The following is a 15,436-nucleotide window of genomic DNA, read 5'->3' on the forward strand; positions in this document are numbered from 1 at the left end:
AGGGTTTTGAGGATAGTTTGAGGGTTTTGGTAATACATACAGGTACGATAGTCATCAGATGGGCCGAGCTGTTTTAAGATTCTCTGTGATCCACTCCAATCTCTCTCTTCCCTAAATAGTGATTTATCACATGATTCCTGAGCTTAATTGTTATCTGCCACCGTGTAATGAAATACCCGAAACTCTGTGACTTAAATTAACAACCATTTTATTTGATCATGATCTTGCCATCTGGGCCGGACTGAGTTCAGCTGGGCCACTTCTGGCCATACCAGTGGTTTGTGGGGCTGCATTTAGCAAGAATTGACTGGTAGGCTGGGGTATCTTGGCCTCTTTCCTGCCGTGTAGTTTCAGGTTGTCTCCTCCTCCTCTGGTGTCTTCCTGTGATGCTTGGTCTCTAGCATGTGGTCTCTAGCATGGCAGCTGGACTTCTGATGTGCTGGCGAAGGCTGGGGAGTGCAGAGGGCGCTTCTGGAGGTTCCGGCCCAAAACTGTCAGAGCATCACTTTCGCCGCATGCTCTTGTCTAAAGGAATCTGCAGGCCTCGTCCAGATTGAAGGGCTCTAGTGAGGGGAGTCCATATCACCACCTTCACCTTTCAAGGACATTTATGTTTTCCACATGTCCCATACCCTACAGCCAGATAACTTTCTTTATGGGACTTGCAAGTGCTCATTTGGGTAGTTTTTAGACAGTGCTTGAAAGAGTGAAGAAGTAGATGCTTGCTGATACTGGTTTGATCGTTAGTTTCGGGGTAGTTTCTTCAGTGGGGAACATTTATGGAAACAGTAATGTTTGTAAAGGTCTCTACCTCCTAATATTTGAACGTGTGTAGTCGTAAATTTTTTTTAAGTTATTCAGAACTTCAGGAATATTTAATATTAAACGTTTTTCGTATGCTCAATTCAGACGTAATATCAACTGGAATAAATGAAACTGTTGATAAAAAAATTTTCTGTGCTAGCAAAAATTACCGTTTCTGCTAGGAATAAACATTATTGATTTTTTTTTCCTCTTTGGGCATTTTCTGTCACAATTTAAAGATAAGCAATAAGCTCTGTGTGCCTGTTGCTTTTTGTACTTTACAAATAAATGTTTTTAAAGGTAAATTTTTATATTTAAATGTTTAAGGTTAAATCTTAAAATATTTTGGGTCTCTTACAGAAGCACAAAGGATAAAGAATAATATCTTTGATTTTGCTGTACTTTAGATCACACTTAGTATTCAGCTAAGGAATGGCTGGCATTGGGTGTTTCATGGAAGTGTTTGAGGAAGGGAAAAGCCATGAAGTGACAGTGATTTTTAATGGAAACTTGGGGTTTTGGGCAAGTAGAGATGACTTGCAGAGGCATGCGGGAGAGCAGGAAAGGAGAAGCAGGGCCCATCTTGTGTAAAGCATTGTCTAGGAATCAGGCTTGGCACACTTTGTTGATGAGAGGCTGTCAGACCATGCGTGCATCTGTGTGTCCATGCATGCGCTAATAGGGCTTTAAGTTGTCTTTGAAAGAACAGGAGCCGTGCTGAGTGAGAGCCCTGGGTGGCACTGGTGGTGCTCTGGCAGCGCTGCCTCTTCTGCATGTGCTGGCCCAGTGCAGCTGCTCCTGGAAATGGACCGAGGTGCAGGATCTGTGCTACAGGCATATCGTCACTTAGGGAACACAAATGTTAAAAAAAATTCAAAAAATGCTTGCACTGATAGGGTTAGAGTTTACTCTGTGAGAACATGTTTTAAAAAATCTTTGAAAATTGGACCTTCCTGGTGGCACAGGGGTTAAAATCTCAGTGCTGTCAAGCTATTGCCAGCCACTGCAGCCTGACTTCTATCTCCAGCCAGGGAGCTGACCCACATGGTGCAGCAGACCTCTCCTGTCTCCGCTCCCCTCAGCAGTGTGTTTCAGTAGATCCGCCTGTTCTGCTCCCCACCCTCTCTGGTGAATCCTCTTACCCCCTGCACCTCTGGCCTACACCCTAGTTCTTGTGTCCCTAAATAGAAATTTTAAAAATCTTTTTTTTTAAAATCTTTGAATATTAATTAAAATTTGGTGATTATGCTTTTTCAGGTATCCCCAAAAAAGTGACGAACAGGATGAGAAACATGAGTTACTTCCGGATCAGTCTCTTGAAATCAGGCAAATTAAGTTTATATTTATTTTTAATATCTTAAATTCTCATATCAGAGGTACAAGCACACTAGACTTCTAAGTGTATTGTTTGTTGCTTTTATAGAATAATGTGTTTATTTTCTTTATTTCTGTTTTTATCCTATTCCATAAATATTAAAGTAAATTTATCCTTTAAGTATTTTTATTTTAAGCTGTTCCTGCTTTTATTTTGCATTGTCAATTTTAAAAATCTTGAATTTCTTTTTTGTTGGTTATGCCTCTTTCTCCTTCATTAGAGAATTACTAATATAAGTTTTTTTATTTTACCTTTTATTAATGGAAATACTGTTTTTACACACTGGCAAACTTTATATTTAGCTGTGAATAATTGTATTTTACTTTTCTTATTCATTGTTTCATGTATACTTTCATTTACATCATGGTCCTGGCCTCCTTTTTTAGCTGTTATAAACATTGCCATGAGCAACTTTGTACAGACCACTTTTTCCTTTGGGTTATGTCCTTGCATTATGTGCCCAAATAAAACTTGTGACTCAAAGGATGAGGGATGAGCTACAAAGTTTATTATAACTATAATAGATCACACCCCACTTACCTTCATAAAAATGGTGAGCCAATTTTTTAGCATTACCCCCCAAATAGTTTTAATTTCCAGTCTTCCTTTGCTCATTTATTAAGTTCAAGGGGCACATGAGAGTCTATTTTATATAGTCAAATATTGGGCAAGAAGATACTGTACTTGTTATATGTTTTCTTGTGATAGGATTTCAAAACTAAACTTGTGCTTCTGTAATCCCCAAAGTTAAGCTTTTTTCAAGAAACTTTTTTTTCCTTGATATTTGCAGTAATACATTTACAAATGAGAAATTGAAAATAGAAGGCTCTATCAAGAAAGGGAAAGAGAATTATGAAGAGAGTCTTCAAAGAGCTGTGGCTGCAGAGGTGAGTCCAGGACGTGTGATGACAGACAGGACTGCACGCTGTTTGTTTGTTTTGGGTCTAATTACACATGAGGCATAGCAGCCTTACTGACAAGTGCGGAGGCGAAATCCTGCCTCCCTAAAACATCCCCTCTTCCATGCCTCGGGCTTTTGAATGCTTTATTTACCTTTATGCTTATGTTGTTACATAGCTCTGTTTGTGTAGCAGATTTTGTGGCTTGATGTCCTTGTACACCTCACACTCGTCATTGTTTTTCAGTCATTTTCCATGCTATAACTTTGAATGGCTCCATCATATTTAATCAAGTGATAACACCATGATGTAACCAACCACAAAATATATTTGTGAATCCTAGAAAAAGAACTTGAAAATCCCACTTATTATAGTCATAATTTATGGAAGAATATGTGTCAATGTAGGTGTGTTATTTGAGAAATTACTAAAATATGGTTATCTCCATTTTTCTAATTGGGAAGTTAATGTTATTTATTGGAATATGACTGTTTAGGGAAAATAAGAAAAGAATTTATGCAGTCTGCAGACATGAGACTTTCAGTTGAACATTGAACTGCTTCTAAGGAAAGGAAGGCAAAGACAATGTACCTGTACTTTGTGGGCCCCACACCCGAAAATATATTCCCAACGTTTGTTCAGTTCACACTTAACATCATCTGGCAAGCAGGTACACCTGGTGGATCCTGTCAAGACTACTGACACCTGGATTAAAGCAAACCAGTTCTGTATTTCTTGTAGTCTGATGACTTAAAAACATCCCCAGAGGCTTTTGATGCCCGTGTTGAGAAAACTTCTTTGAGACCTTTAAGTTCATTAGGGTTCAACATTGGGGTTATTCTGAGACCCTTGGCCCTCTGTGCACTCACGGACGGGAGTATAGACATGGATGCCAGGCATAGACTTTAAGATGACTAACCTCTGTACTTAATGCAGCTTAAGCAGAAAGACAATGAGGGAAGCCTCATTTAAGGTACTTAATTTTACTGTCTTTTTTTATTCAGTTTTCAAATCCAAAAGTTTTCGTTCATGGTCACCTGAGGGAAATTGCAGCATAATCATGTTCACCTGAGGGAAATTGCAGCATAATCAAGTATTGGCGATTCTGTCATCATTTGTCATTTAAGGAGAAACTTGAAAATGGTTTAGTACGTTTTAGTTCTAACAACCTTAAAATAATTTCAGTGTTAAAATACTTAAACATTCTCTAACTTAATGGTAGGTGTCTGTGCTCGAAAACTGGAAGGAGATGGAAGTGTTTAAGTTACAGATCATGGACTCACAAGCTGAAGCGTATCTTAAGAACCTGAAGCTACTGAGCAGGTACGGTGTGCTGTCACGAGCCTCCTTTCTGGCACATCACTTACTAAATAAGTTAGAGCTGATCTGAGAAAGAAATTTTTATGTTAGGATCATTATATTTTTTAATATACAGTTGATAACATGTTCAGCTGTAGAAAAAAATCAAAATATACAAAAATGAAAAAAAATCCGTAATTCTTAATTGTGATATAACTAGTTAATTTAGAATAAATTCATTTGTATTGGAAATTTGCATGTTTTTTTTCACTAGGTAATATACACAAACTTCCTTTCATATCAATAATTACATTTCTCCAGTCTAATTTTGAAAACTGAATTATATCCAGCATGCAGATGGGTTATGATTTTTCAGTGTGAAAGAAAACCAGTCCCTCCAGATATTTGTCCATTGTGGAAAGCAAAAAGTCTTGCAGACCTAATGCGCTTTATGGTGACCAACGCAAGAAAAATTACTTTGGGCTGGTCAACCATGGGTGAAGCTTGGAAATCACGTTGGGCATCAAGCTGTTATAGGACAGCCCTGATATTGAACGGGTTCCTCGCTGTGGGTCCTCACCCGTGCGCTTACAAGGGACTTAGGAATACTCCACTACAGGCACACACAAAAGGTTCATAAAAGGTTTATTTACAAGGGAAAAGGAAATAAGGAAAATGTACAACTCAGGGAGAAAATAGGGAAATAAAGTCTTTAATGCGTCCTACCCGATCCGCCGACCTGGAAACCCAAAGTCACTCTCAGAGCTGGTCGGACGCTGGTAAGCTGGTGGAGATCCAAAATGGGGGACCCCTTCCAAAGCCCACGTGTCTGCCTTTATATCAGCCTGGCTGCTTAACCCCACCATCAGGTCCCAGCCACCTTCCCTTGGGTGGTAATGGGATTTGGAGTTCCCAGTGTCTTTGGCTTTGGCCTGGGGGAGTCCACAAAGCCTGTATGGAACTAGCTTTAGGACAGCCTTTTCCCCCTAACAAAACCACCTCAGTGGTGTTATACTTGGGTTGTTTACACGTTTTATTAACAAAAGTTGCACTACTTTGTAGCTAGTTTTTATGCATGTTATCATTTCTACATAATAAATTTCTGGAATGAAGATCACATTTTCAAGGCTTTTAAAACACTGCCAAATTGCCTTTCCTAGGTACGGTTACTTAACATCTGAACTGCAGAGTATGGGAATGTCACTTTGAAGGATATTCGCACGCACTCAGTTTTTCAGCTCTCCACAATCATTACCTGTTTTTGTTCATTTTACTTTGTTTTTCAGCAAAGTTTACCTGGGAATCTTTGAGGGTTTCCTTAAGTCTTGGCGTTTGGCACTTTTCTATGTATATTTTCATACAGGGGATTACTTTTCATCTTGTCCTTCAGCAAGATGTTCCACACACAGATTTTGACTTCTTTATGCCGGGATTTTTTCTTCCTTCCTAGTGTTGTGTTGTTTTTTTCTTTTTCTTTTTCTTTTTCTTTTTTTTTTTTTTAATTTAAATTTCAGTCTGTCAGTAGGTCAAGGAAAATTAGTTTTCATATAAAGTATGATTCTTTGTCTTCATTTTTCAAAGATTAGTGCTTTTTACATGAAAAGTCCTTTCTGATTGAAGGTGCAAGTTAACGTGCTGGTTCAGATCCCAGGACTGTAAACTCAGGTAGACAAAAGTGCCCTTTGCTGCTGCACGGCGTCTGTCATCAGTGTTCGTGTGGCTTCTCTGGGAAACAGACCCCAACCGCGTCTCACCTGTGTTTCCAACTTCTTACAAGCCTCCCATACATTGGCTTCTCTCCTAGGGACTCTGCTACCTGCCTGTTGCTCCAAAGGACAACACAAGGGAAAAGCCATAAAGGAGTGTTTGGGTTTTTCTTCAAGTTGTGTAATGAGAATTGACACTATCAAGGGTCAGCGGTGTTTTCAGTCTTCTCAGACATAGATAACATGTCTGTCACCTCCAATAGACCAGACTCCTGAGGTGCCAGATCATAAATTTATCTTAGCCTCTCAGACCGCACCCTTTAATTTACAAGAAGGTGAGAATGAGGGTTTTATTGGGATGTTTTAAATGTTTCAGGCTATATTTTTTAATGCAAATATAGACTTTGATGTTAAACATGAAAGTGTCAAATGAAGAATAGCCAAATCTTCAAATTTGAGGGGAAAAAATTAAAATTTAGGAGACTGCTCCCTGTTCACCAGTTTTGGGGTTTGGTTAGTCAGTAATTAAAATTTGTAAAGTGTTTTCTGCTGAGATTATAAAATACACAACTCTTTAAAAACAGGTGGCTTTTTGGGTGTATGTGTGATCATTTTAATGTCTCTTTCTCATGTTTAAATGTTTATTTCATTTGTATTTTAGTACTTTTAGTTGCTTTTTTTTTTTTTTTTTTTCATTTCTAAGATGGACATTAAGCAGTTTCATACTGTTCTGCTTTTTCAGTGATTCTGCAGCATATCCTGACATAGAGTCTGACATGCATTCCTGGGAATCCTTTCTTACCAGTGTTAGAGAAGAAACTGAGAAAGCAAAGGTACGTTATAAGGCATTTCATAATTCTGTCAGTCTGTGTGATGGCTATAATTCTTAGGAGACTAAGAATTTGGTTTCTTTTGGGCTTGAACTATGAAAAGCAGTATTGAAATTTTATGAAGAATTTTTCATGAAAATAATGCTAGTTCTTGAATTATGTGTTTTATACTCTGCCCTTGTTGATAAGATTAGAAAAATTGGTAAGATTGTAGAACATTCTGATTGAGAGCTGATATTGTACTTCCTTCAAGAAGTAATTGTTTCAATACCTTGTAGTTCACATGTTACTGGAAAATTGTTGACCTTTGGTAATGTTTAGTAAGAAAAAAAGTTTTAATTATGGTTTTCCCTTGGAATTTATTAGACTTAACACCTTTCCTCCTCTCTACAGTCTCAATTTGAAGACCAAATTAAGGCAGTTAAAAGAGGTTCTCGACTCAGTGAACTTCCTAAAGTGCAGATTTCTGAGCTTTCATTTCCTGCCTGTGGCACAGTAAGTCTGTCACATCTTTTTTTTTTTTCCTTTTTGAAGGAAAGAAAACAATGAACCACAGTTTTTCTCAACTGACCAAAGTAGTTGCTTGGAGTATTGTGGGGATTTTCTGGGGGTGGGATAGATCCATATTTTAATTATTGGTGCTTCTGGGTTTATCTTTTAAAATCTATAACACCCTTATGTAAACGAAACATCAGCCTTTCCACATAGAGGCCTGGGGATAGGGCTGACAGTTACTAGCCCACGCTGCTGGCCATGCCCTGGCTCGAGGAGGGGTGTGGGGAGCACATCTGAGAAGTATTTAGGAGAGACTCTTGAATGAACTGTCTGCTCGTGAGTTTGGGGTGCAGTGGGTGTGTGTTGGGAAGTGTTGGCTGTGTTGGAGTTTGAACAGCTAAATAGAAATGCATCCTAATTTTCTGAAAGTTAAAGCATTTGGGGTATTATTAGTGATATATGTGTGTGTTGGGGAGTCAAGAATGAACCCTGAGTTTCTGTCAGTGTGGTGGGCATGGGAGGGAAGATTAGAGTGAAGAGATTATGCTCAGGCTGGCTTTGAGACATCAAAATTCTGATCACCCAGTTGGAGCTGACCATTAGGAAGTTTGGGCTTGTGGTTTGGATCTCTGGGAGTGATTATGGCACTTCAGTTCTGTGAGCACTTACTCTTGAGTCATGAGAAAATGAAAAAAGCCTGGGGAGAGGTGTAGCCTGAGGTGAAGATTCAGGCCTCAGACAATGGGGAAGTTCACACATAATCTCACTGGGAGAGCCAAGAAAGACCTGAGATGTGCTGGTAAAGCCGGCAGGTGGAGCCAGAAGAGCTCTTGTGAAGAAAGAAAGTGACCAGCAGTGTCAGGGTGTCCCTGGACTTAGTGGGATGGAGACTGTTGGTGGCCTCAGCATGGGCAGTTTGGTGGGGGGATATGGGTTCAGTTGTTTTGATGAGTCAGCCACCAGACATAGCTGGGCATGGAGAAGTCTGAGTAGGTAAGTACTGAAGGAAGGGGAGTTTGTATGTGAAATGTTCTCATTTTTCATATTTTACAGAAAATAATTATAGAGAGAAATACTTAGCAGCAGAGTTCTGCCCTTGTAACAACTGACAAGTTATGTTATGACAGCAGTGTTTTTAAACAAAAACATTTAATTCAAATTTCTTGTGCCCTTGAGTAACCAAGTTTGGCATGGTGATGTTTAATAGTCTTCCTCCATGGGTGTGTCTCGGAAGTGAACTGGCTGCTGTGTGTGTTCCTCCCAGGCTCACCCTCAGTTTGTTCCTGAGTCTTCAGGCCACGATGATCAAGGCTCTTCTACTTCTGCAAGTCAAGAGTCCGGAAACCAGACTACAGCTCCCAAGGATTCAAGTGCTGGCCCAGCGGGGACACCCTCTCTGCTGCCAGGACCACCCTGCAGCCCGCCAGAAGTCACTGCGCTGCCCGAGGCAGAGAGCACTGACCAGGCTCCTGGGCCAGAAATGAGCCTTGGGGCCGATCAGAAACTGCCTGCTCCTCCAGCTTACGCTCACGCAAGCCAGTCTCCCAAGAAGCCATTCAACAGTATTATCGAGCACTTGTCTGAGGTCTTCCCCTGTTACAGCAGGTACAGATAGAAATTGTAGCGGTTACATGCCAGTTGTAAAAATAGTTGTAATATCAAAAGTACCTTAAAAATAAAGCTGTTGGTAACCCTGGCTGTGTTGGAGTGTGAACAGCCAAATAGAAATGCATCCCAATTTTCTGAAAGTTAAAGCATTTGGGGTATTATTAGTGTTGTAAATATGTAATTCTTGGTTAATGATATAGTTCCCACCTTAGTACTTGTGAAACATTCAAATTTTGAAAACCCGTTGTTGGCTAGCTTTTTTTTTTAATAGAGGCATGTTTTATTTATTTATTTATTTATTTTTATTTGTTTGTTTTGTTTATACAAGCACGGGGTACAGTCAGAAGGGCGGGAGGGTGAGAGAATTCACCAGAGCCAGAGCGGGGAGCAGAGCAAGCAGAAGGACCGAAGTACACTGCTGAGGGGAGCAGTGGGACCCTTCTCCGGTGGCCCGGGAGCAGCTGGGGATCAAACCGGTGCTGCAGAGGCTGCGGGCAGCTTTGCAACCCAGCACTCAACCGCTGCGCCACCGGGGAGGCCCTAGCTTTTTTTTTTTTTTAAGATTTATTTATTTATACAAGAACTGGGGTATAGGCCAGAGGCACGGGAAGGTGAGAGAATTCACCAGAGACAGAGCAGGGAGCAAAACAACTGGACTGAGGAAAACACTGCTGAGGGGAGCAGCAGGTGAGACAGGAGAGGTCTACTGCGCCATGTGGGTTTCTCCCTGGCCGGCCGGGAATTGAACTGGCGCTGCAGAGGCTGCTGATAGCTTCACAGCGCTGCACTCAACCCTCTGCGCCACCCGGGAGGCCCTGGCTAGGTTTTTTTTTAAGGGAGAAAATCAAAACTAGTTTTCTCTTAGATAAAAAGAGACTTTTATAGATTCCAAGTCCAAACAATGGTGTCTGATCGTTTAGTGACTTTTTATAAAGCTACAGTAAACCTAAGATGTGTGATGTTCACTTCTAATTAGGGAGGAATATAGCAGATACACTGTCACTTTGAAATTCTATTTAAATATTTAGAAATAATAGTGAGATTTTCATAGTTGTCTGGAATGATCCTGTTGCTTTTTGTATATAGTTACTATTTTTGTTTACAAACTAATTTTTTTCCTTTGCATTGGTTTTATTCTTATAGCTATTGAGATAATATTGACACATTCTATTTCTTAGCATTAGAAAACTTTGACTTTTTCGTTTATCCTCACTTTCCTTTGCAGCACTGAGCTTGCTGGTTTTATTAAAAAAGTGCGAAACCAAAACAAGAACTCACTATCAGGATTGAGCATTGATGAAATCGTCCAAAGGGTGACAGAACATGTTCTAGATGAAGAAAAAAAGGTCAGTATTTTATTCAGATACAGTAAAATGTTCCACTTTACCCTTGATTGTAAAATAGGAAATTGTAAAAACCAAAAAATGCTTCGGCCAAAATATGGAGAGCAGTTTACTGAAGAGAAGATGCTGGAGCTTTTGGATAACTAAACTTGTTTCCCCACCTGCATTATCTCTGCAGCAAAATCCTGGCAAGGACAGGAGATCCTCTGAGCCCAGCTCTGCTGCTTCTGTGACCAAGGCCTCGCAGGGTGCCCCCTCAGAGGCTGTTGAAGCAGCACCCCACCCCACGGAGCCGAAGGCAGAGGCTGCCCCTGTGAGTGCTGTGTGTGCAACCGCACGGTCCACTTGGTTTTTAATGAAGGAGACAAACTTGTTAATTCACGATTCTTTAAAATTATAAGCAAATATAGATGTGCTTGAGTGTGCCATCAGAACAGCCCATCTAAGTGTGACTAGTTGGGGAAAATGCTTTTTGGATCATTTTCTTCTCTGCAACCAGAGGCTTTGGAATCCCACAGACTTGGTACACTGAGCTGGGGTCACACCCCCTTGTTGGGGTTGTCTGGTGTGGGGCTGCAGTGGGCTTTAGTAGGGTTAGGCACCGCACTCCAGAAAGGCTGGTTCTTCCCTACCCCCTCCCCTCTAGTGCTGGGCAGAACTGGTTAAACCCACCTCCCAATTCGCTAGACTGGTTTAGTTGTTGGTTGTCATCTTAGACAATAAGAATGTCACATTTACATAGACTTTTTCATGAGCGCTATTGTATCTCTGATCTCAGTGATAACCGTTGGCATGGTCTGTGATTTCTGAATGAGGAAGCCAAAGCACCTCATTGCTTCACTTGATGCAAATCTGCCCTGTAGTCCCTGGTCCTCACCCACCGAGCAGCTGATGCCGGGACGCAGTGTGTGTCGCCTGTGTGCCTGGCCGTGGACTCCATGGAATCTGGCGCAGAGCACAGCTTCCCTTTGTCCAGTTGTGTGATCAGAGTGCAGGAGAGCTGCTGGCCACGGTGCCCTCAGCTGTGCAGTCTGAAAAGCAAGATTATGCAGAGAGCGCTAGGTTGACAACTTAAGAGTGAGTCTTTGCGAACTTAGGTTTTTATTCCTTCTCCACATTTTTACTTCCTGCTATCCCTTGGATTCCCGCCCACAAGTGCCTGTGTCCCAGAGGGTCTCCTCCTCACCTTCTGAGCATGCAGGTCATTCCTGCAAGGCCCTCCCGGTCACGTGCTCGGTGGGCTCCAGCCAGGCTCCAGCCTCACCCTGCCTCCATCCCACCTTGACCCTCCCAGCAGGGCCACAGTAGAGTGTGACCACCTCACTGTGCCACATCCTCCGTCTGCGCCTGGCGGCACCAGTGTCAGGGAAAGACAGAAATTCCCCTTCCCCAATTCAGAACCTGCAGGTGCTGCCACCAGCTCCATCCCTGACCTTAACCCCCGGGGTGCATTCGTTCACCTGCCTGGCAGTTTGTGGAGCAGCTTCCTTGCCAGCTGCCCAGGACACAGGTGCCCAGAACTAAGAGGGAAGTGAGTCAAGGTCAGGATGGTGAGTGGGGCAAGTGCTGAGAGCAGTGGGGAGAGGACTTCGTGTCTGGTGAAAGAGAGCAGCCCTCAGGCTGGCTTTCACATGGGAACTGCTGTCTGCAGGCACCAGATTGAGCCGCTGGAGCCAGAAACCCTCCCATTTGCCCCTGTGTCCCAGCGCCCGCACTGCCCCTGACCATGGATGTTTGCTGAGTGAGCTGTCAGTCTGTTTTGTTTTGATTTGCACGAGTAATCCACCTTCACAGAAACTTCAGAAAATAGCAAAGGGGACAAAGTAAATCTTAACCAGAAGTAACCACTGTTAACACATCTCTTTCTGGACCCTCTACTGGAAACTCTATAACACCTTCTCTATTTTAAAGACTTGCATTGTGTGACACTTGTGACTCCTACTGTTGTGTCCCCATGTGCCCTTAGCTGTTGGACCGTCTCTGTGTTGGGGACGATCTTCTATCCTGATGTTACCTGCATGTTAGTCCCTAGTGGGGGCGTATCTTAATCTCTGGAGCCACCCCAATTGTTAGGTAATTAGGGGAAGGATTCATTTGCAACGTTCAGCTACTGTGATACTTTCAGTATGGGGTTGGATAAATAGCCATTTGTGGTATTGTACCTGGGCATCTGTTAACTATGAAACATTTTTCTCTGAAAAAATCACAACTTCATTATAAGTTTCTTCTGCCTGCTTCGCTGACATGGGGAATAATATACCACTTAGTGGTGAAAATATTTGAAAGTCACTTGTAGGAAGAGTTCAAGTAGTAAAAGAAATTCCAGTAAAAAGAAATTAAGTTATTCTTTATTATTTGGATGTTTGTTTTCACAGATCTTGGGTACAGATTCCTGTGAAATATGCCATGAAGTGTTCAAATCCAAAAATATGCGTGTGTTAAAATGCGGGCACAAGTTTCACAAAGGGGTAAGAATTCTTTTGGGTCTTCCTGGTAGCATGCATTGTAGCTGTAAAGTATTTTGAAAATAACAAGGAAGTGACTTTTTTCCCCCAAGCATCAATATGTTTTTTGTTTTGTTTTTATTTTTCAAACCGTTTGTAAACCTCCTTGTGTCCATATGCATTGTCTCCCTTTCCAAAGGGAAGGGGAGGGGAGAGGCATGCTGGGCCCCAAGCTCTGGGGCCCTCCTCTCTACCCAGCAGGGTCGGTGGCGAGGAGCACTTGGCTCGTCAACTCTCTTGGTGCTGAAATTCAAAGCTGTAGTAGCTCTTGGAAGGTGACTTCTTATGCACATGACTAACTGATAAACAGCGCCAGAGTGTATAAATCTCGCACAGTGTAGGAAGTAAGCTTGATACTGTGAAGGGAGAAAACCTAAAACTGACTGGCCCATTTGCCAGACCTGCGAGATCCAGGCTTGTACCCTTGCAAGATCTGTGTGTAACTGTTGGGGTATGTGGTGCGCTGAACTTTAGCCTGCTGGCTGAGCACAGACCACATCTCTGCTCGGTCAGTTCGTTGATCCTCCGGCAAAGGGACCCTGCGGTACGCTGTGAGGGAAGTGGACACCACTCCCAGTCTCCTTCACATGGCCTGCCCTCTTCAGGTGTCGGGGTGTTGTGCCTGGGCTCTCAGACTTCGCACACGCCAGCACTGTGATGGCAGTGGGCCAGCCACCGCCGCGTGGGACGTGAGGGAGAACGGGTGAGGGAGACCCAGGGACAAGAAAATGCCAACCTCTAGATCAGGGCAGCTAAGGCGTGAAGACGAGCATCAGAGTGGCGGGGGGTGGGGACTAGGGGAAGGTAACAGAGGGTTGGGGCCCCAGGTCTTCACAGATCTGATTCTGAGGCTTATGCTGGGCGAAGCAGACTTTAGTGTCTCTGAGTGTTGGATGACCGCAGACTCTAGCGTACTTTGAGGTGAAGGTGCAGGACAGAAGAGCTGAGGTTCTGTGTGCTCCTGAAGGCGCCGGCTGACTTCCTTTTCTCCTCTTCAGTGCTTCAAGCAGTGGCTGAAGGAGCAGAGCACTTGCCCATCCTGCCCGCATCGTGATCTGTCAGAGGAGTAGCCTGTACCCACCAGAAGAGGCCTGCTGTTCTAGGTAGCCGCACTTCACTGAGAAATGACGTACTAGTTTGCCAAATTGAAAAGTAACAGCATTCTACCTTTGGTATAAAATAGACATTTAAGATTCTCTGCACTGTGAAACACAGTGCTAATAATTGGAAATCTTTAATGTAGTTGGTAGTAATTTCCGCACGGATGAAACACTGCGATCATAGCCTAATGGTGGTCAGTAAGTGGTGTGGCCACATGTACGTATTGCTGGGGCTTGCTACAGAGGTGCTGTCTGAGATGAAAGTCTCTTGTATGAGTGCCTCAGAGCAGTACTTGACCTATTCAGATGCCCCAAGTTAAACTTTTTATTAAGAGCCAGTATTCCTGAAAATATGCCCACATTTTTCCTTAAAGATTTTGAATTTTAAAAATGGGCTTAAGCTAACCACGTTTTAATAATTTGTAGCTAACAGTAAAATATTGGCTGACTTAGAACAAAAGATTCAAATCCCCTTTTCATGAAATACCATGTCATTTTGATTCTTCATTTTATTGTTTTAGATTCCACCGAGTAGATTAGTAAAGTGTTTATTTTTCATCTTTCAAAGATGTGATCTGGTTTTTGAAAATTGATTACAAAACACTTTATTTGTATCAACTAATACCTTTTTACCCCTAAAATCAAAGCTGTGTTTTCATTATACCAACCGCACATTTAGAACTTCCTTGAATACTGTTCTCCCGACTGATGTTTTCCTTCCTGTGTTAGTTGGTAATAAGTGTTTGGTTACCTCGCAATCTAGCACACACTGGCACTGGGGGACGGCCCCCATCACTGCCCTTCCTGTGCACCACCAAACAGACATGGTGTAACAGATGTGCTGGGGTGTCCCTGTCACAGTCACTCTGCATTTGACATTGGTGTGAAGTGATGCATGCAGCTGTTCACAGTGGCTGAGAACTGATCTCTGACTACATCAGAAACTCAAAAATCATGTGTCTTTATAAAGTGACTTACAGTCAGTAATAAATGTAGAGATGTGAATTTTGGACACATTCCATTTCTCTCAAACAGAAAGAATCAAAAATGTTTTTTAGTGTGTTGTTTCTCTGTAATTCAGTGTCCCAAGCCCCGGAGCTGATTGGTCCCTTCCTTTTCCTTGGCTCACCATGAGTTTTGATGTCTTAGTGACTTAGTCCCCACACGCTCCCTCCATATTTTGAAGTAGAATTTCCAGGCGGGTTCCTAAAATCTTGTCTGTGTGTTCCTGTCAGCTGAGAACTGTGGCTGTTAAGATCGAGGGACCAGTTCTTACTATCAGGCACAAAGGAAAAGCAGCAGCTCCCAAGTGAGAGGACAGATTTTGTATATAACTTCACGCAAACACTTGTGAACTTGCTTCACACATGTCTAGTGAGTGTCAAAATAAAGAGCATCTAAAGTAACTGCAGCCGTTTACTGTCATGTTTGTGCATATTTTCTGAGGTTACTAAAAAATGTAGTCTACTTGCA

General features: G+C 42.2%; 1 protein-coding gene across 1 annotated transcript in view; it reads left to right on the plus strand.

Annotated features, from left to right (window-relative positions):
• Nucleotides 1-13,933, plus strand: part of TTC3 (tetratricopeptide repeat domain 3) — a gene marked incomplete at both ends in the record, with an annotated part of 106,572 nt that extends 92,639 nt beyond the window's left edge. The window contains 10 exon segments of the mRNA XM_084232429.1: nt 2,062-2,130; nt 2,970-3,066; nt 4,301-4,401; nt 6,826-6,916; nt 7,307-7,408; nt 8,673-9,013; nt 10,242-10,362; nt 10,538-10,672; nt 12,735-12,827; nt 13,862-13,933. Coding sequence (XP_084088555.1) covers nt 2,062-2,130; nt 2,970-3,066; nt 4,301-4,401; nt 6,826-6,916; nt 7,307-7,408; nt 8,673-9,013; nt 10,242-10,362; nt 10,538-10,672; nt 12,735-12,827; nt 13,862-13,933 — 1,222 coding nt within the window.
• Between the last annotated feature and the right edge of the window lie 1,503 nt (nt 13,934-15,436).

The sequence above is a fragment of the Talpa europaea genome (genome assembly GCF_964194135.1).
Source record: "Talpa europaea genome assembly, chromosome: 4".
NCBI classification, from domain to species: domain Eukaryota; kingdom Metazoa; phylum Chordata; class Mammalia; order Eulipotyphla; family Talpidae; genus Talpa; species Talpa europaea.